The sequence below is a fragment of the Pristiophorus japonicus genome, chromosome 7 (genome assembly GCF_044704955.1).
Source record: "Pristiophorus japonicus isolate sPriJap1 chromosome 7, sPriJap1.hap1, whole genome shotgun sequence".
NCBI lineage: Eukaryota > Metazoa > Chordata > Chondrichthyes > Pristiophoridae > Pristiophorus > Pristiophorus japonicus.
In genome coordinates, this window is record NC_091983.1 from 857,779 (window position 1) to 883,885 (window position 26,107).

Consider the following 26,107-nt stretch of genomic DNA (forward strand, 5'->3'; position numbering starts at 1 on the left):
AGTGGTTAAAAAAGCTTACGGGATCATGGACTTCATAAATAGAGGTAGAGTACAAAAGCAAGGACTTTATGATGAACCTTTAGTGATGGAATAGTGTGTCCAATTCTGGGCACCACGCCTTAGGAAGGATGTGAAGGCCTTAGAGAGGGTGCAGGAAAAATTTACAAGAATGGTTCCAGGGATGAGGTACTTCAGTTACGTGGATAGATTGGAGAAGCTGGGGTTGTTCTCCTTGGAGCAGAGAAGGTTGAGAGGAGTTTTGATAGAGGTGTTCAAAGTCATGAGGGGGTCTAGACAGAGTAGATGGAGAGAAATTGTTTGCACTGGCGGAAGGGTCGAGAACCAGAGGACACAGATTGAAGGTGATTGGCTGGTTGAGTAAAACTCCAACAACACTGAAGAAGCTTGATATCATCCATTACAAAGCAGCCTGCTTGATTCTCACCCCATCCACCACTTCACTCCCTCCATCACCAGCATACCATAGCTGCAGTGTGTACGATCTACAAAATGAACTGCAGCAACTCGCCAAGGCTTCTTCGATAGCACCTCCCAAACCCGCGACCTCTACCACCTAGAAGGACAAGGGCAGTGGGCGCATGGAAACACCACCACCTCCAAGTTACGCATCATCCTGACTTGGAAATAGAAAGCTGTTCCTTCGTAATCGCTGGGTCAAAATCCTGCAACTCCCTCCCTAACAGCGCTATGGGAATACCTTCACCACGCGGACTACAGTGGTTCAAGAAGGCAGCTCACCACCATCTTCTCAAGGGCAATTAGGGATGGAAAATAAATGGTGGCCTTGCCAACGACGCCCATATCCCAGGAACGAATAAAAAAATATATCCTTTTTATAATATGGTGATCAGAATTGTACATAGTATTCCAAGTGTGGTCTAACCAAGGTTCGATTCCAGTTTAGCATAACTTGACCACTGTTCAATTCAATCCCTCAAGAAATAAACCCTAGTGCTTGGTTTGCTTTTCTTATGGCCTTATTTACCTGTGTCCCAACTTTTAGTGATTTGTGTATTTGTACTCCCAGATCCTTTTGCTCCTCTACCCCATTTAGATTCTTATTTTCCAAGTAGGGGGCATCGATTTAAAGTAGTTGGTTTAGAGGAGATATGAGGGGAAATTTCTTCACTCAGAGGGTGGTGGGGGTCTGGAACTCTGCCTGAAAGGGTGATAGAAGCAGAAACCCTCACACATTTAAAAGATACTTGAATGTGCACTTAAGGTGCCGTAACCTACAGGACTACGGACCAAGTGCTCGAAAATGGGACTAGGCTGAAAAGTTCTTGGTTGGCCGGACCGGACACGATGGGCCGAAATGGCCTCCTTCCGTGCTGTAAATCTCTATGATTCTATGAAGTAATTAGTGACCGCCTTACTTTTCTTACCAAAAATAATACCTCAAACCTATCTGTGTTGAAATTTATTTGCCAATTATAAGCCCATTGTGCAAGTTTGTAATTTGTTGCAGTCCTCCTCAAAATTGACAATCCCCTCAATTTGTTGAATTTCACAAATTTAGAATGTGATTCTGATTCCCAAGGCTAAATTATAAGTCAAAGCCTTATTTATGAGGCAAATATTTGTTCACAAGCAGATACTGAAGAGGGAAATTACATATAGTAACTTAATTCAGCAGCAGTTAACCAGGTAACATAAACTAAGTCATGAACCATTTTGAAGAACTGCCTACCCTCTGTTGGGACAGCAGTGAAGGCAGATGGAGATAGAAAGCCAAGAGTTTCACTAGGTTTTCCATCACTGTAAGAATGCCGCATATACATGATCGATTTGACCTTTTCTTGAAAGATCTTGCCATCTGGAAGCCAAAATAAATGTTATGTATTTTTACACTCCACTTCATATCAAATTTTTTAAATGCACATTATCGCCAGTGATAGCAATTTTTCATATACAATGTAAACATTTTCACATAGAATCCACTTACAAAATTAATTCAACGTTTAGACATATTTTCAACATGAAATAGCATATGTTAAATAGCATATGTTAAATATGAAAATCACTTTCATTTACAATGGGGTAAACCAGACAAACCATGGGCTAGAAATTCACCGACTTTGCGACTGGGTTTTTGACAATATTTCACCATATTTGGCGAAAAACAGGTCAGCGGGAACTTTGGGCACCTTTTTGCGGCAATTTCCACATACCGCTGGGGAGAGGAGTGCCGCATTGCAAGATCCTAAATAGCGCTTTCGCTCTCTCCGCACCCGTATTCCGTACCAGAATACCGACAGGGAAAAACCTGTTGTGCAGCCCTGCCAGCAGTGGTCAGTATGAAGACCTGCAAAAATTTAAGTGAAAGTTTTTATTTTTAATTCTTTTTCAGCGATTTAGTAGGTATGTTTTGTGAATGTTTTGTGAATTTTTTCCCCCAATTTTTTTTTGTATTTTTCCCCCCTCCCAAGGCCTCTCGCGCATCATTATCGGCCTCGAACTGAAGTTGCCGAAATTCACGGTTTGCGCCACGAGTCCTCGTGCAATGGCGATTTTTACTGCTGCGCAAATTAAATGTTGAATATCCGGCCTACTAGCGGTAGCGAAGCGAAAACTGTAATTTTGGTGAAAAAAATACCATTTTCACTGAAAATCAAATTTCTAGCTCCAAAACAAACGCTGTAACAGATGCATGTTTTGTTGGTTTGCTTGGATATGCTTTTGTGTGCTATTATGACCTCTAACCCAGCAATGTTAGCTTTTCCTACTGTACCAGCTGTTTTGGTGAAGGGCCTTAAGTTAAGTACTACCAAGTAGACAACACTGAGTCAGGAAACTGCAGAGAGAAAGCATTGAATCCAGAGAAACTAGATAGAGAGAATGTGGAGTCAAGGCAGGGTTGGCTTACAACAGACATCAGGAACCGTGCATGACACTGCAACATGCACCTGGCTTTGAAATGTAAAATGGTGTGCATTAGATACAAAAATAAAATGACAGTAATCTGAATAGTTAAAGGAGAAGGCAACTGGAAAAAAGTGTTCACAGATCCCATGAATGATATTCTCAGAGAAACAACAGAGGAGCATGCCCATGACTGGTTTAGAAGCAAAAGTACTATTTTTGATTAGTACGTGTACAAGAATGTCTCTACTGGCCATCAGCAAAGCATATTGTCTTCAATTCAATATTAGAAAAATCTGGTAATTGTCGTATTTTATGCTATGAGGTTAAGTATTTTACAATGAAAGTGATTCTTTCTAAAACAATTTGCATTTATATAACGCCTCAAACGTAGGAAAACATCTCAAGGCGTTTACACTTTCCTTCTTTTGAAATCTGTTTACAGAAATAGCCCAAGAATAAAATGGCTTTGTATTGAGTTGCCATTGTACACAGACCAACAGTCCTAATCCATATCATAGGATGTCAAATAGGTCAAAATTACTCAAACTTACTTCAGTCCTCTGGCCTTGAAATTATACAGTAGGATACACGAGTATAACTGTTTAATTAATTCCTCGTAAATTCCTCCCTGCATTTTTTTTTAAGCAGAGGAGTTAATCCATTTAGTTTCAACAGGTTAATAACCTCCGCTAAAAATAATGGAGAGGGGAATTTCAGACAAATTTGTTACACTTTGGTACCCTCGTATCTCAAGGTGTAATGATGCGGTCCCAGGCTTCAAACAGTCAGATTAATGGCAGATTTAGATATCTTAAAACACGTTTCAATAGACAAAAAATATTTTAACAAGTTCTGACTGATTTTATAGTACATGGTACATAAAAGGAATCACTAATATTTTCATTTATATAGCACTTTTCACAGTGAAATGTCTCAAAATGCTTCACACAACTAATTATTTTGTGAGTGAAGTGACTGTTAATGAAGGTAAATTCTATATGGATGCTACACGTGAGAACACAAACCAAAGAATTCATTATTCTCCATACCAGTGTCCTTTATGCTTAGATGTGTACGTTAAACAGATTAAAAGCAGTATGCATTCCATTCACCTATATGGAGAGCAAAGTAAAAGCCTGGTGGGGTGTGGCAAACATAGGTGTTAGTGGGAGGATGTACCGCCAACAGAAAATTGTAAACCAGCTTCAGCAATTCCAGATCTGGTGGTGACCCAAGTACTTCCTCAATAATCTTCACAAACGATCTACAGACCTCCCGAGGGATTGATGTCAGGTGCTCATCTCGGTGCTCCTGAGAAGCCAGAGAGGAACAATAATGCAGGTAAGTTAATACAACATTATGAAAAGCTATATTTATCTGAAACAGAATCTTTCCTGCACCCAATTCGGATAGTGTCAAAAAAATTCTACAAAATTCCACTGAGACATTACGCAGTGCTCTTGTATACCACTGTGCGTTCCACATGACTGTGGCTGGTGTTGCACATTTCACCAAGATATTATATTTTTGAAAATGTAGCAGCAGCACCACTATGTGCAATAAAATCAATGTGACAGAGCTTGGAATATCCTTTTTCAAAAAATAAATTTGTGGTATTATACATTTGTTCCAATATTCTTCAATTGCGCATAGAGAGAATATGTACTGACTCATGTTAAAATGAAAGTTGTCCTTTCTCTCGAGACCACATGGTCAAGCTGGCTATGAGAAAGCAGGTTGTTTGATATGGTAATTGATCAGAAAAAGCGATATCATGTTTGCATGGCAGGTTCAGAGTAAGCATTTTCAGGGCTTCTCAGGCACGGGTCATACATAACTATGTTTTGATTTTGAGTGACAATTCTGTAGACAGAAACTAACTGAACTTGGGATTAAATATAACAAGCTTTCGTTGTTCTGCAGTTCAGTTCTCCCAGGTCACATGGAACTGCTGAACTTCCAGTGACAGAGGTAAAGAACAGTACACTACATCACAGAGCAGCCGGTTTGAAGAATTAATTCCAATAAAATACTTGCTAGCCGCAGCATGCGTGTTATAATAAATGTAGTGTTACTATCTCCCTTCAGTCTAGGTTACTTGTACTTAGACCTTGTGACAGGACGTGCTATAATGACCCAGCGGGCAAGAGATTGTTCTTGTATTAACCATGCAAACCAGAAGGTTCTATCTCATTTTCCCAGGCTATACTGAGTTTGCTGATTTCAGCCAGGACAGCAGTTTGGTCCCTGGCTGGGAGAGGGGAAAAACTGCCAGGGTTTCCCACTCCTGATTGCCATCCAGTGACTCCTGCTGGAAAATGCACTTGGGTGGATGTCATGGAGAGAACATGAAATATTCCAGAATCAATGACCTGTCAACTCTCACTGTCGAGGGTCACATTAAAAATGGTCACTTGGGTAAGGCACCAAAAATGTACAAGTACCCGTGGAACTGTACCCCAACAAGACTCAGGAAAAGAGAAAAGGGGCGAGGGTTGAAATTTGGTTGAAGAAATACAGTTCATACCTGAAGAACCTGGCAAGTCAAGAGGAAGCGATAAACCACTTGAGCCTTTAGAAGCTGTTTGACATTGAACATCTGCTTTGGATGATGGACTCTAATGAGGACTTCAAGAACTGCCATCAGCATTTCCCAGACACCATTCTGTTTTCAAAATAAATACACACATGGCGAGATTAGAAAACTTACCCTTTCACTTCTTGATGAACATAATGTAACCTGCTCTTCACAACCATGGTTGAACGATTCCAGGATCAATTGGTTGAGGTACTCCATGAGTTTGAGCTGTTGAGCTGCCCAGTAATTTTACTTAAAGAAAAGAGCAATCTTTCCAATAGATCAGTAGTCTTGATTCCTCTTTAGATGATGAGCTCCATACCGCAAATCAAACTTGGAAAAGGAATACTTAATCTGAAGTATGCGTGGTTAGCTTACTCAACCCAGCTGTATCCAATTTTAATAATGCAAGCTACACTGATAGGAGTACTCAAAGTTAAAACCAGCACATAATTCCAATCTAAAACTCTTTCGAATGAAACTCAGGTATACAAAAAAGTAAAAGAATAAATTAAACTACATAAAGACCATATGACGAACACCAATTTACTTGTAATCACAACAATTATACAATTTCAAAATCTTTTCTTCCATGGAAGATTTTATTGTAACTGTTTGAAACAGAATGCAATGGAGCAGGAGTATGCTAGTTGTTGTCTTCATGGACTGCTGATTATGGGCCACATATAAAGCACTCTTATTATTTTTCATATATCGCAAATTATTGATACGGACAGATCTTGGGAATCCTGGTTTAGGATTTATCCACCAATGAGGCAATATAAACACAAATAGAAGTGAGTTGCTTATGCTGCAAAGGCCAGAATGCCTGCACACCCCTGCACGAGACCACACTGAACAGGCTGGGGCTCTTTTCACTTGTAATGAGATCACTGAGGGGCGACTTAATAGAGGCCTTTAAAATTATAAAAGGGTTTTTGATAAGGTAGATGTAAAGATGTTTCCATTTATGGGGCAGCCAAAACTAGGGGTCCTAAATATAAGAATTCAGGAGAAACTTCTTCAGTCAGAGTGGTGAGAATGTGGAACTCGCTACCACATGGAGTAGTTGAGGGAAATAGCATAGATGCATTTAAGGGGAAGTTAGATAAACACGAGAGAGAAAAGAATAGATGTTGATCAGGTGAAATGAAGTAAATAGAGCATAAACATCAGCATAGACCAGTTGTGCCAAATAGCCTATTACTGTGCTGCAAATAATATGTAATTGCATATCTGAATAGTTTTTGTAACTATTTGTAAAAAAATTATCCTGCTTCAAGCTCTCTCTTGCCATTCTTTGTACAGATGGGAGGAGCCAACCTAGATCTATGCCTTGACAAACAGTGTTGCTTGATCGGGCTGAGTGACAGTTACCTGATGTGACTCGCCTCTTTGATTTTCTCCAGAAATTCAGAGAATCACGCAGCACAGGTCATTTGGCCCAACTTGCCTGTGCCGGCTATTTGAAAGAGCTATCCAATTAGCCCCACTCCCCATAGCCCAGCAAGTTTTTTTTTCCTTTTCAAGTATATATCCAATTCCCTTTTGAAAGATACTATTGAATCTGCTTCCTACACGTAATTGTTTTCTGATTAAAATACTACCACCAATTAGGAGCGGCCCCAAGGCTGGGAGAATACAGGCGGACATGGCCAAGTCAGGAAACTCATGATAAATAGGAATTCTCAATCACAAACCACATCCTATTGTGGGAGAAAGTGCTGGAATCAATTATTAAAGATGTAATAGTAGCGCATTTGGAAAGCAGTGACAGGATCGGTCCAAGTCAGCATGGATTTACGAAAGAGAAATCATGCTTGACAAATCTTCTAGAATTTTTTGAGGATGTAACTAGTAGAGTGGACAAGGGAGAACCAGCGGATGTGGTATTTTTGGACTTTCAAAAGGCTTTTGACAAGATCCCACACAAGAGATTAGTGTGCAAAATTAAGGCACATGGGATTGTGGGTAATGTATTGACGTGGATAGAGAACTGGTTGGCAGACAGGAAGCAAAGAGTGGGAATGGCAGGCAGTGACTAGTGGGGTGCCGCAAGGTTCAGTGTTGGGACCCCAGCTATTTATAATACATAGTAATGATTTAGACGAAAGAATTGAGTGTAATATCTCCAAGTTAGCAGATGACACTAAGCTGGGTGGCAGTGTGAGCTATGAGGAGGATGGTAAGAGGCTACAGGGTGACTTGGACAGGTTAGGTGGGTGGGCAAATGCATGGCAGATGCAGTATAATGTGAATAAATGAGAGATTATCCACCTTGGTGGCAAAAACAGGAAGGCAAATTATTATCTGAATGATGACAGATTAGTAAAGGGGGAGGTGCAACGAGACCTGGGTGTCATGGTACATCAGTCATTGAAAGTAGGCATGCATGTACAGCAGGCGGTAAAGAAAGCAAATGGCATGTTGGCCTTCATAGCGAGAGGATTTGAGTATAGGAGCAGGGAGGTCTTGCTGCAGTTATACAGGGCCTTGATGAGACCACACCTTGAGTAGTGTGTGCAGTTTTGGTCTCCTAATCTGAGGAAGGACATTCTTGCTATTGAGGCAGTGCAGTGAAGGTTCACCAGACTGATTCCTGATGGCAGGACTGATATATGAAGAAAGACTGGATCGACTAGGCTTATATTCACTGGAATTTAGAAGAATGAGAGGGAATCTCATAGAAGCATATAAAATTCTGACGGAATTGGACAGGTTAGATGCAGGAAGAATGTTCCCCATGTTGGGGAAGTCCAGAACCAGGGGTCACAGTCTAAGGATAAAGGGTTAGCCATCTAGGACCGAGATGAGGAGAAACTTTTTCACCCAGAGAATTGTGAACCTATGGAATCCAGTTCGTTGGATATATTCAAAAGGGAGTTAGATGTGGCCCTTACGGCTAAAGGGATCAGGGGGTATGGAGAGAAGGCAGGAGTGGGATACTGAAGTTGCATGATCAGCAGGCTCGAAGGGCTGAATGGCCTGCTCCTGCACCTATTTTCTATGTTTCTATGTTCCGTGGCATAATGCATTGCAGCGTCATCCATAAAAGAAATAGTAAAGGCAATGCTATTCTATTTGGTTGAATTTTGAGCATACAGAAATGCAGACATTTGAAGATAGCATGGGAAGCAGGACGGTGAAAGAACGGAGTAAAATTCAGAGAGATCGACAGAATTAAACAGCTAAGCAGGTGTAATTCATCATTCGGAAATGTAAGGTGACGACTAACGTAATTAAAACGGTGGGGAAAACCATTAAGTGATTGGAAACAAATAGGCCTAGTGAGACAGCATTGTTGCAGGATATGGCAGCAATTGAAAAGCCAAACAAAATATTGGGGTGCAAAAGGTTCAAAGAATATATCTCAAGGGAACATTTACTGACATCTCGTTAGTGAGAATACACGTGTATTGTGCCCAGATGTGGTCAGAAAGACAGAGTTGCAACAAAGAGTTCTAGGTTTCTGATCAATAAATTGTAAAGAGATTAATAAAGTTACATTTATTCTCATTAGAAACAGAAACAGATTTGTAGCAGAAAATATGACTCAAACTTTTAAACTAAGGGAATGAATAAGATGGATATAGAAAGGAACTTTGTGTAAAATCTGGATTCAACCATCGGAGATCATTATAAATTGAGGGAAAATTAAACACAAAATAAGGAACAACATCGCACCTCAGGATCACTGACCTACAGAACTGACTTACAACTAATGCAGTAAACAACAACCCCACTGATGCATCCAAAAGAGAATTTCTGATTAATTGAAGAGCAGAACAATAAAGGTGTAAGTTATGGCAATAATTTTAAGAAAAGTCCCATCAGGAACTAGATAACTGCAAGTTATACGGAATGAGCACCCTCATCTCATTTTTTCTTCTCATTAGGTTTTTCAATAACAACAGGAAAGAAAGTTTATTTAACAACTGAATAATTTGTTATAATTGTTGCTTTGTACAAGTTGGAGTTCCGCTTCCAATCCAGAACGTATAGCGATAGTGACAAATACAAAAAAAAATCAGAAAATGGGGCAAACCTGTGCTTTAGACCAGATCTTCCAATCCAGTAACAATTCTGATAGGAGCTTCACATCCTGGATCACAGCACTGGATTCCGCATCAATCTCAAATTGACCCATGGCCTCATTAAAGTAAAGGACTGGAGCACTGCAGCATCCATCGAGTAAAGTCTGAAAAATATTTTTAAAAGCATAAATTTAGCAATTCCACATACAACTGTCTGTACATGATCAAAACGGACAATCAAGAAAATTAAACATTTCCTATATACTTACAGAATAAGTTTTTAAAAAACCAGACACTTTAGAAAAAGATTTGAAGGTCATAATCTAAACCAGATAACCATTATTTTATTTATTCTGTCAATGTATATATGTATCTTATGGAGTAACAGCATAGTTTTGTCATACATTACTTAGAGGAGAATACAATGGCACATTAGGATTGTTAGTACACTAAAGCACCTGCTGAGAACAAAGCTATTTTTGGGGGTCAGGATAATTTGGGGATAAGCCTGGTTCCGGGAGAGTCCTATCTAGATAGCAAGGGGCCTTACCGGGTGGTTGTTGTCCTCTGTGGAGCTGTAGGGAGGGGCTGTTAATTTAAGGGTAAATTGCCTTGCTTCTCCTTCACTTTGTAATGTTTTCCATCTCCCTCTCTTTATTTTTCTGTTTACAGTTTCACATTTACTGTCTCCCTCTTTCTCTCTGTCCATCACGCATTCTTTTTCTAGTCATCTTTGTATCTCTTCAACTCTTTTTCTTTCCCTCTTTCTTGCTTTCTCTCTATCTCATTTCCCTCGTGTAGTACCTCACATATTTAATTCATTTCTACTCTTAACCTTTTTAAGGCATAGGACAGCCAACATGTCCTGCGACAGAAATGGATCCTGGAACCAGGCAGTGCAGCTGCAACATGCACAGGTGAGCGAGAAGTTGGGACCCGAATCCTGGGCTGGGAGGGAGCAGGGACTGGAGTTGAGCTAGGATGTAACTCAGGAAAAAGGTGGGGTTAATGTTGTTGCTGCGGAGACTTGGCTAGGAACCCAATGTGTATGGCCACGCAAAGAAGTTGCAGCAACACGCAGGTGTGAAAGAAAAACTGGAGCTGGAGAGAGGAGGGCAAGAGAGAGAGAGCGAGGTAAAGAGCGAGCGAGAGAGGAGAGACAAAAGAAAGACTGACTGATCAGGATATGGGGGCCTTGATACTATCCATTGTGCTATTTTTCACTTTTAACAAAAAGGGAACACAGTTAAGTCTGGTGGACTATACCCAAGTGCTAACATGGGCAAACTGACCGTCATTACCAGACTATGTCTAACATTCAGTAACATTTTAATTAAAATGATGCTGAACTAATCGTGGGGTACATTGCAACAAGAATACAGATGTAGAGAATACTTCATACCTTTAAGATGTGGAAACCTACAACACATTTCTTTTTGATGAGCACTTGGTGAATCATAGCATAGCCATGGCAGCTCTCCATTTCCTGGATTCTCTGCTGGTTATACTTTGTCAAAGTAAGTATAACTTTCAGTGCTAGAGCTTGTGTCTTTTCACATTCACTAATCTCTACAGACTAGAGAGAAATAAAATACAAATGTTTTATCATCTTCCAAACAGAAAGACTACAGGTAATTTCTGAACTGTGTATATACAGTTTATATCAGTAAAAGTAAATGCCAGCACTTGTTTTCCAAATAACATTCAAAATGTTATCCGATACCATACATAGCAGGATGGCTTGGGTTCAATGCCTGGTCTTTGTGACGTTAGTTGCGGCTAATGCTGGTAGGGTCGTGGCTACGGTGCGTGCATGTATGTGCATAGACATCATACACATACAGTCAGCTTGCTTGCAATGCCCTCTGTGGCTGAATAGCCTGCTGCAAACCACCATCAAAGCTCATCCATGAACCCAACTTCAATCACCCGCACCATCCCATCAGAGAGAGGAACCCTGCATCCCTCTCTGTCTGGGCCAGACTTGGACCCAGGTCCCAAAGGGTGAAAAGACAGTTTTGACCCACTGCTCCACCCAATCCCAGAATCAGAGCGAGGAGCCCTTCATCCCATGTCTGGACTGGATTTGCACCCAGGTTTCAGGCAGTGAAAGGTCAGTCTAACTTGGCACATTGTGTGACATAATTGAGAACCGAAAGACAAAGAAACAGAATGAAATTTCCATGCTATATCCGCTTACATATTGTTTTGCTTAATAAACATCCCACTGATATTTGTCATCATCATCATAGGCAGTCCCTCGGAATCGAGGAAGACTTGCTTCCACTCCTGAAGTGAGTTCTTTGGTGGCTGAACAGTCCAATACGAGAGCCACAGGTGGGACAGATAGTCATTCAGGGAAGGGGTGGGTGGGACTGGTTTGCCGCATGCTCTTACAGCTGTCTGCGCTTGATTCCTGCACGCTCTCGGCTTTGAGACTCAAAGTGCTCAGCGCCCTCCCGGATGCACTTTCTCCACTTAGGGCGGTCTTTGGCCAGGGACTCCCAGGTGTTGGTGGGGATGTTGCACTTTATCAGGGAGGCTTTGAGGATGTCCTTGTAACATTTCCGCTGCCCACCTTTAGCTCATTTGCTGTGAAGGAGGTCCGCAGAAAGCACTTGCTTCATCGCAGTCAAGGCCACCTACGGTCCAAACTTCCAAGGCCCCACTCCATTGCTGACCAATAACGGGGAAACACTCATCAAGGACACCGAGGCAGTCAGTGCCCGCTAGAAGGAGCACTTCGAAGATCTCCTCAACCGAGACTCTGCCTTTGACTCAAGTGTTCTCGACTCCATCCTGCAGCATGCGACCCGCCACCACCTCAGTGAAACCCCAATGTAGCACGAGGTAGGAAAAGCCATAAGACAGCTCAAGAACAACAAGGCTACGGGAGCAGATGGAATCCCTGCTGAGGTGCTAAATTATGTCGGAGAGGCGCTGTTGGTGCGGATACATGACATATTTGTACACACGCAGGCAATGTCATGATTGGTCACACATATCAACATATCCTATAAATTCATAGCGTCACCACATCAAATGTAAAAATAACAAATCTGAGGGTTTAACCAATCAGATAAGAGGCAAGCGTGCATCGAACGCCAAGGCTGTGTGGCGCCTGATAGCCAGTGCTGCTCGTACCTAGGTCACGCACTACACCCAATGGCAACTCAACAAATGGGGGTGGGGGGAGGGGCGGGATTGTTTTGCACAGATAGGAATTGGTCATTGCAAGCCTCCAACTCTCCCCCCTCCTTAGGACTATGGCAAAAGATCAGGCAAGTGGGACGAAAACAGCTGTCACAGGCATAATGGGCCAAATGGCCTCCTTTTGTGCTGCAAGAATCGATGAATCGATGGAGGGTGAGCATCACCATGTTACTTGACCAGCCATGCCAAACTCTATGCTAACCCAATGTTAAGATAGATAGGAGTTGAAACCCTGGGTGATTCAGCCCTCCCTAGTGCCAGGGTGCTGAACTAAACTGTAACTCCCCCAACACCCCACCCCCCCCCAGTGATCCCATATGAAATCAATTAACTGATTTCAAATGCACAGGAGCTGGCTCACTTCCACACTGGTTAATGCATGAATTAACTGCGCTGCTAAGGAGCTCATGTTATTTTTATAATTAAATTGACAAACACCTATTGCTAAGTAACTCAAGAGTGACCATCTCTTACTCTGGCAAAGAGAAAGATGAATGCACCAGTTCCTCCAATTTTGTGCAGGATACGCTGAAGTTCTTGGTGCTCCAAAGGCTGCAAGCGCTTCAGTTGCTGGGGCTCCACCACATTGCTTTGGACATCCTTCAAGCTGAATGGCCTCTGTGATGATACAGTTCTTGTTTGACCTTTGAGTCGAATAACTGGCTCATAGATCGTATATTGAGCAGGACATCTTGGGTTGTAAACAATAGCAAGACTATCCTGCAACAAAAAAAAAATCAAAGCCATCAAGCTTTTGTATGAAATAGATATCAATGTTTCCTCTGTCGCACAGAAATTGAAGTGTTAGCTGTACAAATTGGAAACTGATCTACAATTATCAACTAATAAACTATAAACTTATGGGATTGACTAGATCTGGCCACGGGAGGACCAGATCAATTCTTCTCAATAACTTGCTGCTGGGAGGTTTCCAAGGCTAACCTGTGGCAATTCGCCCAGAGATTTTTCTTGAAACTTTTTAGTGGTCATCTAAACCCTTTCCCCTTGCTACCTCTCATCCCACCGTTAAAATCTACCTCCTTTGGCCAACTCCTCTAATTTTGCTCCTACTCTTGATCCCCAACAGTGTTACAACCTGGGATATTCTTCCATGTTAAAGGCACAATATTAATGCAATTTGTTAGCTAAGCATGTAGTCTCACAGCAATAGGATTGTTGAGTTCTGTACTAGAGCACCTGCTGGGCACAAAGCACTGTATGTGTACGTGCAGTCATGGCCATAAATCTGCCCTCAGCACATTACAAAGTATTAAAAAGTACTTGCAGTACAGAAACAGGCCATTCGGCGCAACAGGTCCATGCGGGTGTTCCTTCTCCACACGAGCCACCTCCCACCCCTCCAACTAAACCCAACAACATATCCTTCTATACTTTTCTCCCTCATGTATTTATCCAGCTTCACAGCTATGTCAGCAGTGGTTCAGTGGGTAGCACACTCGCCGCTGAGTCAGAAGGTTGTGGGTTCAAGTCCCACTCCAGGGACTTGAGCACATAAATCTAGGCTGACGTTCCAATGCAGTGCTGAGGGAGCGCTGCACTGTCGGAAGTGCCGCCTTTCGGATGAAACATAAAAGATCCCATGGCACTATTTCGAAGAGGAGCAGGGGAGTTATCCCCGATATCCTGGCTAATATTTATCCCTCAATCAACATAACAAAAAATACAGATTATCTGGTCAATATCACATTTGTGGGAGCTTGCTGGTGCGCAAATTGGCTGCCGCGCTTCCCACAGTGCAACAGTGACTACACTCCAAACAGTACCTCATTGGCTGTAAAGCGCTTTGAAACGTCCGGTGGTTGTGAAAGGCGCTATATAAATGCAAGTTTTTCTTTCTTTATGCGAGTGGAGAGAAACTTGACAAGGCCCCATCAGGTGGACATCTACGACTGAGAGCAGGGCTTTCTGCCTCCTCAATCCTAATCTTTGGAACACTCTCATTAAATTCTCTGTCTCTCTACAACTTTTAAAATCTTCATTGTGACCCACCTCTTTGACCAAGCTATCAGTCACCCATCCTAATTGCTTGGTGTTGGTTTTTCTTACATCTGTGTGTGAAGTGCCTTGAGACATTTTTTTTTACATTAAAGGCACTTTATAAATGGGAAGCCATTGTTGTGATTGAGTTATGGGATTCAGGTTTACGTCTATGAATCTCGCTGGATCTTGGACTAGTCACCTCCTGCCAATTTGAGTACCTACTTATTATCTGACAAAAGGTCATTGACCTGAAACGTTAACTCTGTTTCTCTGCATACATGCTGCCTAACCCGCTGAGATTTCCAGCATTTTCTGTTTTTATACCTACTGCCTGTCTCCTGCCACTCAGCCAATTTCTTAACCTGGTCAATCATAGGCAGTCATTATAGGCAGTCCCTCAAAATCGAGGAAGACTTGCTTCCACTCTAAAAGTGAGTTCTCAGGTGACTGAACAGTCCAATACGGGAATTACAGTCTCTGTCACAGGTGGGACAGACAGTGACTGAAAGAAAGGGTGGGTGGGGAGTCTTGTTTGCTGCATGCTCCTTCCGCTGTCTGCGCTTGGTTTCTGCATGCTCTCAGCGACAAGACCCGAGGTGCGCAGCGCCCTCCTGGATGCTCTTCTTCCACTTAGGGCGGTTTTTGGCCAGGGATTCCCAGGTGCTGGTGGGGATGTTGCACTTTATCAAGGAGGCTTTGAGGGTGTCCTTGAAATGTTTCCTCTGCCCACCTGGGACTCGCTTGCCGTGTAGGAGTTCAGTGTAGAGCGCTTGCTTTGGGAGTTTCGTGTCGGGCATGCAGACGATATGGCCCACCCAACAGAGCTGGTTGAGTGTGGTCAGTGCTTTGATGCTGGGGATGTTGGCCTGATCGATAACACCGACGTTGGTGCGTCGAGCCTCCCAGTGGATTTGCAGGATCTTGCGGAGGCAACACTGATGATATTTCTCCGGCGCTTTGAGGTGTCTACTGTAATTGGTCCACGTCTCTGAGCCATATAGGAGGGCGGATAGACCATAAGCTTGGTGCCAGATTTGAGGTCCTGGTCTTCAAACACTCTCATCCTCAGGCGACCAAAGGCTGCACTGACACACTTGAAGTGGTGTTGGACCTAATTTTCGATGTCTGCCCTTGCTGATAGTAGGCTCTCGAGATATGGAAAATAGTCCACGTTGTTCAAGGCCGCGCCGTGGATTTTGCTGACCTTGGAAACGTGAACCAAGTCAATAATTTGCCCTCAATTCCATAGGCTTCAACTTTAGTTAACAGTCTAATGGGCTCAAGTTTCACAGCCTGAGTTGCTCTTATTTTTTTTGAGCAACTAGTTTAGAATGGAGCATCTTAGAAATTGCGATTCTTGGCATTTAGTTTGCTCCAGTTCTAGTGAGTTAGAATAATTTCATTGTAGAACAGATTTTCTTTTCCAAAAGGGGCGTGTCCAGTCACTTACGCCTGTTTTGCAAGTTTAGGCAGCGAAAACTTACTCCAAACTAACTTAGAATGGAGTACGTATAGATTTTTGTACGCTCAGAAAAACCTTGCCTACACTTATAAATCAAGTGTAGGGAATGAGAGATGGGGGGAGTTTACAACCATTAAACACTTCACGTTTACAAATAAAGAGCCATCATCAATAATAAATAATAAATAAATCAATAAATCAATCAAAAAAAATTAAAAAATTAAAAATAAGAAAAATAATAAAAAAATCAATCACTAAATAAAAAATTAACTTTTTACTCACCAACTGCAGTACTGGGAGCCCTCCAACAGCGTGCTGGAACGCCCCGCCCCCCTCCAGCCCCCCAGTTTATCTCTCTCTCTGCCTCTGTCAGTGTCTCTCTCCATTTCTGACAGGGAGAGGTGGGGGGGGGGGGGGAGGGAAAGAGGATAAGGGGGGGAGGAAAAAGGGGGGGAGGAAAGAGAGGAGGGGGTGGGGGAAAGAGAGGAGGGGGTGGGGGAAAGAGAGAAGGGGGGAAAAAGAGAGGAAGGGGGGGAAAAGAGAGGAATGGGGGGGAAAAGAGAGGAATGGGGGGGAAAAGAGAGGAATGGGGGGGAAAAGAGAGGAAGGGGGGGAAAAGAGAGGAAGGGGGGGAAAAGAGAGGAAGGGGGGAAAAGAGAGGAAGGGGGGAAAAGAGAGGAAGGGGGGAAGGGGGGGAAAGAGAGGAGGGGGGGAAAGAGGAGGGGGGGAAAGAGGAGGGGGGGGGAAGAGAGGAGGGGGGGGAAGAGAGGAGGGGGGGGGGAAGAGAGGAGGGGGGGAAGAGAGGAGGGGGGGAAAGAGAGGAGGGGGGGAAAGAGAGGAGGGGGGGAAAGAGAGGAGGGGGGGGAAAGAGAGGAGGGGGGGGGAAGAGAGGAGGGGGGGGGAAGAGAGGAGGGGGGGGGAAGAGAGGAGGGGGGGGAAGAGAGGAGGGGGGGGAAGAGAGGAGAGGGGGGAAGAGAGGAGGGGGGGGAAGAGAGGAGGGGGGGGAAAGAGAGGAGGGGGGGAAAGAGAGGAGGGGGGGAAAGAGAGGAGGGGGGGGAAAGAGAGGAGGGGGGGAAAGAGAGGGGGGGGAAAGAGAGGAGGGGGGGGAAAGAGAGGAGGGGGGGGAAAGAGAGGAGGGGGGGAAAGAGAGGAGGGGGGAAAAGAGAGGAGGGGGGAAAAGAGAGGAGGGGGGAAAAGAGAGGAGGGGGGGAAAAGAGAGGAGGGGGGAAAGAGAGGAGGGGGGGAAAGAGAGGAGGAGGGGAAAGAGAGGGGGGGAAAGAGAGGAGGGGGGAAGAGAGGAGAGGGCGGGAAAGAGAGGAGGGGGGAAAGAGAGGAGGGGGGGAAAGAGAGGAGGGGGGAGGGGGTGGAAGAGAGGAGGGGAGGAGGGGGGGGGAAGAGAGGAGGGGAGGAGGGGGGGGGAAGAGAGGAGGGGAGGAGGGGGGGGGAAGAGAGGAGGGGAGGAGGGGGGGGGAAGAGAGGAGGGGAGGGGGGGGGGAAGAGAGGAGGGGAGGGGGGAAAAGAGAGGAGGGGGAAAAGAGAGGAGGGGGGAAAAGAGAGGAGGGGGGAAAAGAGAGGAGGGGGGAAAAGAGAGGAGGGGGGGAAGAGAGGAGGGGGGGGAAGAGAGAGGAGGGGGAAGAGAGAGGAGGGGGAAGAGAGAAGAGGGGGAAGAGAGAGGAGGGGGAAGAGAGAGGAGGAGGGGGCGGGAAGAGAGAGGAGGGGGGCGGGAAGAGAGGAGGGGGGAAAGAGAGGAGGAGAGGAGGGGGGCGGGAAGAGAGGAGGGGGGAAAGAGAGGAGGGGAGGAGGGGGGGAAGAGAGGAGGGGAGGAGGGGGGGAAGAGGAGGGGGGGGAAGAGAGGAGGGGAGGAGGGGGGGAGAGAGGAGGGGAGGAGGGGGGGGAGAGAGGAGGGGAGGAGGGGGGGAGAGAGGAGGGGAGGAGGGGGGGAGAGAGGAGGGGAGGAGGGGGGGAGAGAGGAGGGGAGGAGGGGGGGGAGAGAGGAGGGGAGGAGGGGGAAAAGAGAGGAGGGGGGAAGGGGGAAAAGAGAGGAGGGGGGAAGGGGGAAAAGAGAGGAGGGGGAAGGGGGGAAAGAGAGGAGGGGGGGAAAGAGAGGAGGGGGGAAAGAGAGGAGGGGGGAAAGAGAGGAGGGGGGAAAGAGAGGAGGGGGGGAAAGAGTGGAGGGGGGGAAAGAGAGGAGGGCGGGAAAAGAGTGGAGGGGGGGAAAAGAGTGGAGGGGGGGGAAAAGAGTGGAGGGGGGGAAAGAGTGGAGGGGGGGAAAGAGTGGAGGGGGGGAAAGAGTGGAGGGGGGGAAAGAGAGGAGGGGGGGAAAGAGAGGAGGGGGGGGAGAGAGGAGGGGGGGGAAGAGAGAGGAGGGGGGGGGAAGAGAGAGGAGGGGGGCGGGAAGAGAGAGGAGGGGGGCGGGAAGAGAGAGGAGGGGGGCGGGAAGAGAGAGGAGGGGGGCGGGAAGAGAGAGGAGGGGGGCGGGAAGAGAGAGGAGGGGGGCGGGAAGAGAGAGGAGGGGGGCGGGAAGAGAGAGGAGGGGGGCGGGAAGAGAGAGGAGGGGGGCGGGAAGAGAGAGGAGGGGGGCGGGAAGAGAGAGGAGGGGGGCGGGAAGAGAGAGGAGGGGGGCGGGAAGAGAGAGGAGGGGGGCGGGAAGAGAGAGGAGGGGGGCGGGAAGAGAGAGGAGGGGGGCGGGAAGAGAGAGGAGGGGGGCGGGAAGAGAGAGGAGGGGGGCGGGAAGAGAGAGGAGGGGGGCGGGAAGAGAGAGGAGGGGGGCGGGAAGAGAGAGGAGGGGAGCGGGAAGAGAGAGGAGGGGGGCGGGAAGAGAGAGGAGGGGGGCGGGAAGAGAGAGGAGGGGGGGCGGGAAGAGAGAGGAGGGGGGCGGGAAGAGAGAGGGGGGGGCGGGAAGAGAGAGGAGGGGAAAGAGAGAGGAGGGGGGGTAGGGAGAGGAGGGGGGTAGGGAGAGGAGGGGGGTAGGGAGAGGAGGGGGGTAGGGGAGAGGAGGTAGAGGGAAGGGGGGTAGGGGAGAGGAAGGAAGGGAGGGATGGGTGGGAGAGAGGGAGGGAGAGACTGAACAGTGGACGGGTGGGGGGAGGGAAGAGGGGGGCTGAACAGGCCCCGCCAGCGCCAACGACGCCAGTTCCAAGGATGACTTCGGGGACTTCGAGCGGGGCCCATCCCCAGCGAGAGGCTGGGCGGGCGGGCCCCGCCGACGAGGCAAGATGCGTCAGGCCACTTGGCTCGGGCTAGGGGCGACGTCCCTTCGGCCTGGGATAGGGTTGTCGCCCGGGAGGGTTGGGAGCTGCTGCCGGCACTGCTTTTGGCGCAGGGCTGTAGCTCCGCCCCTAGCAACTCCTGCTGCGCCGCACCCAGCTGCAAACGGGCCTACAGATATCAGAGAATCGTGAGGTAAGTATTCGGCGCAATTTTTGTTCTACAAATTAGGCGGGCCTCTCCGATGTGCGCCGTTCTAGCGGGGGTCCAAAACTTGAGCCCCTTATGTGGGACTTTATCAAATGCACTCCCCTGCTCTTTGCCAACAGCCCTAAATTGTTTTCCTTTTCATGTATATACCCATTGAGTTTGCTTCCATCACCCTTTCAGAGAGTGCATTCCAGATCACAACAATTTGCTGCATAAAAAACATTCTCATCTCTCCCTGGTCCTATTGCAATCTTAGCCAATAATCATATCATAACTGTACAGTTAGCACACCATTTGACACTGGATTTAACCAAGTTGGTATTTGAGTGTTCTACTCACCACCAGAGGGCCAGTGTCCACTTCCTTGTATTTCAGGAGAAGTTCGTTAATCTGATCACATTGTAGAATCTCCAGAGTAACATACTTGGAGTAATTTGCTTGTGGTTTGCCATATTTACAGGGCATGATGGAGGTGAAGTCAGGTCCACAGACATACAAATAATAAGCTTCTTCCGGCCCTATCCTGGCACCTATTATAACATGCATGTTTGAGTTCCAATCATGATTTTTTTCACAAAAAAAGGAAATATGTTCAATCCACAAAATTTAAACATGATTATCTTTACTCTGGCTCTAACATAATAAAAAATAGATTTACATTCTAGTGTGAATGCTGTAGAAGCTCTTATTTTTAAAATATAACTATATTTTATCACCGTATTGCATTCCTTGAGAATTTGCACACTTTGCCGGTGAACAGTGGAATGCAGAACAACAGGGTATATGCTGTAGGGTAGATTTTACTGGCCATGCGCACATATAAATTTAGGATCCCAAACAACTCTATACTATTTGGCAGGGTTATGGTTTTTCTCAGCCAGAGGGCTCAGCTCACAGAAGTTCTGATGAAAGGTCATTGACCTGAAACATTAACTCTGTTTCTCTCACCACAGATGCTGCCTAACCTGCTGAGTGTTCCCAGCATTTTCTGTTGACCATTCTTCATTGTGAGCCTAGAGAGTAAACGCAAAATCACAACTGTTCCCAACCTTGCTCAAAGCCCAAACTAGAAGGAACGAACTAATCTAGTATTTGTATTCACTTATATTTGAACAATTTAATTCAACCTTTTGGAATAAAATAAGGGAAGCTTAGTTTCATGTTTGTTCCGGACCTTGGAATACTGGTGTTGCAACAGTTCTCACTTACTTCATCCAGAATTGAAGGTTGTGAAATGATTTAGACAAGCATACTTGTGGTAAGGAAATGGAAGAGACACTCTGCAGGGAGATTAGAGAGATGAGCAGAAATAACAAAACGACTGTCCTGAAAAATTTTAATTATCAACTAGGACAAAGAGGAAGAAAGGGGAATGGAATTTGTAAAATTTGTACAGGACTCCTTCTTCAAGTAGCACATGTCAGTTGACCTACGAGAGCGGAGGTGTTGCTAGATCTGGTTATGAGTAATGAAATAGATGAGCTAAATGTAGGTGAGCATCTTGGGAGTAGTCCAACTAGAAAGGGTAAAAGTCAATACAAAACAAGAACAACAGGTTGGATACAGGCAGATTTTAGGAAGATAAAGTGGAAACTAGCGGTAGGAGGAAGGAGAAATTGGCGCATAGGAGCAACAATGTGATTTTTTTGTAAGAGATTGCAGAATATGTATATTCCAAAAACAGAGGAATCCATGGATAAATAAAGAGGTTAGAAACCAATTGATATTGAAGAAAAGGACCTATGTGGACAATAAGAATAATTACAATAACAGAGAGTATGAGGAAATGAGAGGTTAAGAGCAGGTTAAGAAAAGCTAAGTGGGAGTATGAGGAAGAAAGTTCAATAAACATCGAAAGGAACAGGAAAGTATTTTACAAATATATCAGTAAAAAGAGAATTGTTAAAAGCAAAGTAGGACCCCTGAGAGGAGAGGATTAACTTGTAGAAGGTGATCAGAAAATGACAGATATTTAATAAGTACCTTGAATTGATTGGTCTTTACTAAAGAGAAGAATATCGAAGAGGTGAATCCTGAAGTGGTTTAGAGCGAGGAGTGATATCATGATGGAAAAAAGAACATTTTAGAAAAATTAATTAGGCTAAAGGAAGACAAAGCACCAGGATCAATGGGGTACATCCTAGGATCCTGAGGGAGATGAAGGAGAAAATTGCCGAGGCTCTAGAAATTATATTTTAGGGTTCTATTGGGTGTGGATTGTGCCAGAGAACTGGAGAGTGGCCAATGTAGTACCCATTATTAAAAATGGAGCTAGAGCTAATCCTTGTAATTACAGGTCAGTTATAACATCTGTGGTAGGGAACTTAAGAGTCTCTAATTAAGGATGAAATTGTCATAAAGAGAAAATAGAAGTAGCAAGCACATATATCAAAAGGAATAATCATGCTCGAGGGGGTAACAGACATGGTAGCTGGAGAAATGCAGTGGATGTGGACATTAGGAAAGCCTTTAAGAGGGTACCACATCGGAGACTGCTAGAGAAGGTTGAGGGGTATGGAATTAGGGGAAGGTGAGCATATCGGGTTAAAAAAAATGGTTAGAAGGGAAAAAACAGAGTAGGAATTGAGAGCAATTTTTCAAAGTGAGTAGTGGTGTTTAACATTGTTCAGTTCTGGGACCAATGCTGTTCACTGTGTATATCAATGATTAAGTCATATGCCTTAGAGGGAGCGGTGTCGGAATTTGCAGATGTTACAAAAATAGAGGAGGTATAGTTAATTGTTCAGAAGTCTAAAGGAAATTAGAGGTGAATGTAATAAGAGTAATATAGTAATTATGGGGGACTTTAATTTTCATATAGACTGGGCAAACCAAATTTGCAGTAATAGTGCAGAGGACGAGTTCATGGAATGCATTCAAAATAGTTTTCTAGATCAGTATATTGAGGAACCAAAGATAAAACAGGGTGTTTTAGATATAGTATTGTGCAATGAGACAGGGTTAATTAATAAACCTGTAGTAAAAGGAGCCTCTGTGGAAGAGTGATCATAATATAATAGAATTTTATATTTGAGCTTGAGTGTGATTTAGTTAAGTCCGAAACTAGGATCTTGAATCTGAACAAAACAAACTACGCAGGTATGAGGGGAGAATTGGCTAAGGTAGATTGGGAAACTAATTTAAAAGAAATTACAGTGCAGAAGCATTGGCAAACATTTAAAGAAACAATTCATAACTCGCAACAAACATTGAAAAATAAAAACTCCATGGGAAAATTTGTCCAACCATGGTTAAAAAGAGAAGTTAGAGAGTATTAGATTAAAGAATGAGGCTTATAATGTTATCAAAAAGGAGTAGTAAGCCTGAGGATTGGGAGGATTTTAGAATTCAGCAAACGATAACCAAAAAATCAATAAAGTGAAAAAAATGAGAGAAAACTAGCAAGAGATGTAAATAGATTGTAAAGCTTCAATAGGTATCTAAAAAGGAAGAGATTAGTGAAAGTAACATGGGTCCCTTACAGGCAGAGACAGGAGAAATTATAATGGGAAATACAGAAATGGCAGAGACATTAAACAAATACAGGTTAAACCTCCCTTATCCGGAACCCTCGGGATCTGGTCTGTTCTGGATAAGGGATTTTTCTGGACGAGGGGTGGTCACGTTAAATTAGATGGTATAGGTCATCATCATAGGCAGTCCCTCGGGGTCGAGAATGAGTTGTTTCCACACTAAAAATGAGTACTCAGGTGACTGATGAACTCATTTTAAATGGTGGAAGATGCCTGTGCGTGAATTCTTTTAACATGGGGTGGCCATTGCACACCAGCCACACGGGCTTGACGGAGCTCGGTCTTGGTCCAGTGGCAAGGGGATCCAAGATGACTGGATACCAGGCTCCACCCCATGTGCCAATACATACACTCAAACTCAAACATACTCCCACTGTCCTTCTTTCTTCCCACAGGACCTATCTCTACGTGGAATTCATAGTACGCAATGTAAGCCTCTTGACCTCACAGCCTCGCTATTGGCCCATGCTTCGTGTTCCTTTGGTCTTGTCCATGCTGCTCCACCTCTGGGCTCCGACCTCTCTGCTCCTCCATGCCTCATCTGTCCTCTCCTCTCCGCTTATGGTACTCCACTAGTTACAGCCTGCTAACCCGAAAATTAGCTCTTTATTCCCACACACTGTTTTCTGTGGATGCACTGGTTTTGATCTTCCAGAAGTCCCGAGGTTCTAGAACTGTCCCCATGGATTGGAAGCTAGCAAACGTAAGGGAGGGAGAGAAACAGTGATTTGTAGGCCGGTTAGCCTGACATCAGTCGTAGGTAAAATGCTAGAATCTATTATTGGGGAAATGTAACAGGGCACTTAGAAAATCATATGATTGGGTCAATACGGATTTATGAAAGGGAAATCGTGTTCGACAAATATAATAGAGTTTTCTGAAGTTGTAACCAGGGGGAACTAATGGCTATAGTGCGGGATTGATTAACAGACAGAAAACAGAGTGTGGGAATGGTACAGGTACTGAGCAAGGGGATATCAGGGCTTGGGGCTGGGAGTTCAGCGGAGAGATCATTTGCGGGGTCAGGCCAGCGATTGCGGGAGTTAGCAGCAAGGAAAGACTTCAATTTGTTCAATTCATGCCCCACCTGGTGGTCGGGAATGGTTCCGGACGAGTTCTGGATAAGGGAGGTTCAACCTGTACTTCGCATCTGTCTTCACAGTAGAAGGCACAAATAACATTTTGGAAATAGTGGGGATTCAGGGGTCTAGTGAGAATGCGGAACTTAAAGAAAGTAGCATTCGTAAAGAAATAGTACTGGAGAAATTAATGGGACTAAAAGCTGACAAATCCCCTGGACCTGATGGTGACCACAGAGATGGTGGATGCATTGGTTTGATCTTAAAACAGTCCCCGTGGACTGGAAGGTAGCAAATGTAACCCCACCATTCAGAAAAGGAGGCAGAGGGAGATCAGCCATGATCTTATCGAATGGCGGGGTAGGCTCAAACGGCTGAGACACCTCCTCCTGCTCCTATTTCTTATGCAAAGGGATATTGATAAGAGGGAATTGTCTAAAAAATGGCAGATGGAATTCAATGTCAGCAAGTGTAATTTGTTACATTTTGGTTAAGAAAAGTAGTAAGTATACGCTGAATGGAAATAGATTTGGTGCTGTGCAGAGGGATTTCAGGTAGTTGTGAAGACTAGAATGAGAAGCCATAGATACAAGATTAAATTAAGAGATTTAGAACAGAGCGAGAAAGCAGGAATGGGGTACTGAAGTTGAATGTTCAGCCATGAACTCATTGAATGGCGGTGCAGACTAGAAGGGCCGAATGGCCTACTCCTGCACCTATTTTCTATGTTTCTATGAAAGAATCTTTTTTTTTTAAACGCAGAGAGCTGCAAGACTGTGGATATACTTTCAGCATTAGTGGTTGAGGCAGAAATCATGTTGACATTCAAAATTAGATTAGATAGATGGATGGAGGAAAGGGGTTGAAGAGATATGGGAATATGGGGGTAAATGTGAGTAGGACTACTTGCTGGTGTGAGGAGTAAACAACAGCATGGAATGTTTGGGCCAAATGGACAGTTTCTGTGTTGTAACTTCGATGTACTTAATTGCAAAACAATCAGAAAAGCGCAGAAAAACTTTAATATGTTATCAAATCTTTACCATTAAAAAGAAGCAAGCTTCCAATACTCCATCTTCCAGCCAACCTAGTAACATCTTCTTGAACGGGCGTAGAGTGGCCAATCATTGCAAAGGTTTTATTACTGTCAGAGGAGAGGCTGCTCTTTCGAGGAATAGTGTAACCCAAGGCCATCTCAGACTTTCTGAAAAACAGAAATAAAAAGAAGCCTTCAGTGAAAGACTAAACAATGAATGTTTGGAGATTTGGTACCTCAGTACCGGTGGACACTAATCAAATATTCAGGAAAGGTACAGGTTCTATATAGCTATGTGTGGATATATTTCATATTTAACATAGGTCACCTTATATGATATACATACAGTCAAGTGATAATCACCATACGGAGCAGTGGATCCACTCACTGGATATACTTTCAGCACTCATGGTTGAGGTTGAAACGATGTTGACATTCAAAACTAGATTAGATAGATGGATGAAGGAAAGGGGTTGAAGGGATATGGGGGTAAATGTGATTAGGACTACTTGCTGGTGTGGAGGGTATGTGAGTGCATAATCTACATCTGCAGTTTTTTTTTAAAGCAATTCTTTCCATCAGAATCTCCTTCAAAAGCATGAATGTAATCAATTCACTTTAGTACTTTCCCAGAAGCTGGTTTGAGCAGGAAATCCTGAATGCTGACCTTTTGATGTTAATGCAATTTCCTCACATTGCTGAAATCAGTAACTCATTCCAGCCAACTTCACCAATATGCGCATTCACCATTAATTTGTTTCCCGAAAGCAGTGATGCATGCTGGGTTTATCGTCCCACAAGCAACTTTTCCCAAATGACCATTCTTCATTCTGAGTCAAGTACCCATCACTGAACCCATCCAAAACCT

The 26,107-nt window shown here is 44.5% G+C and overlaps 1 protein-coding gene across 6 annotated transcripts in view; it reads right to left on the reverse strand.

The window, feature by feature from the left end:
• The window catches only part of lyst (lysosomal trafficking regulator), a 432,206-nt gene that overhangs the window by 120,797 nt on the left and 285,302 nt on the right, over positions 1 to 26,107 (reverse strand). For all 6 annotated transcript variants that reach the window (XM_070884660.1, XM_070884659.1, XM_070884658.1 and 3 more), the window contains 8 exons: positions 25,247 to 25,407; positions 19,931 to 20,121; positions 13,186 to 13,431; positions 10,901 to 11,074; positions 9,510 to 9,662; positions 5,414 to 5,551; positions 3,999 to 4,197; positions 1,712 to 1,837 (listed from right to left, as the gene is read on the reverse strand). In XM_070884660.1, coding sequence (XP_070740761.1) covers positions 1,712 to 1,837; positions 3,999 to 4,197; positions 5,414 to 5,551; positions 9,510 to 9,662; positions 10,901 to 11,074; positions 13,186 to 13,431; positions 19,931 to 20,121; positions 25,247 to 25,407 — 1,388 coding nt within the window. The remainder of the gene's footprint in view (positions 1 to 1,711; positions 1,838 to 3,998; positions 4,198 to 5,413; positions 5,552 to 9,509; positions 9,663 to 10,900; positions 11,075 to 13,185; positions 13,432 to 19,930; positions 20,122 to 25,246; positions 25,408 to 26,107) is intronic.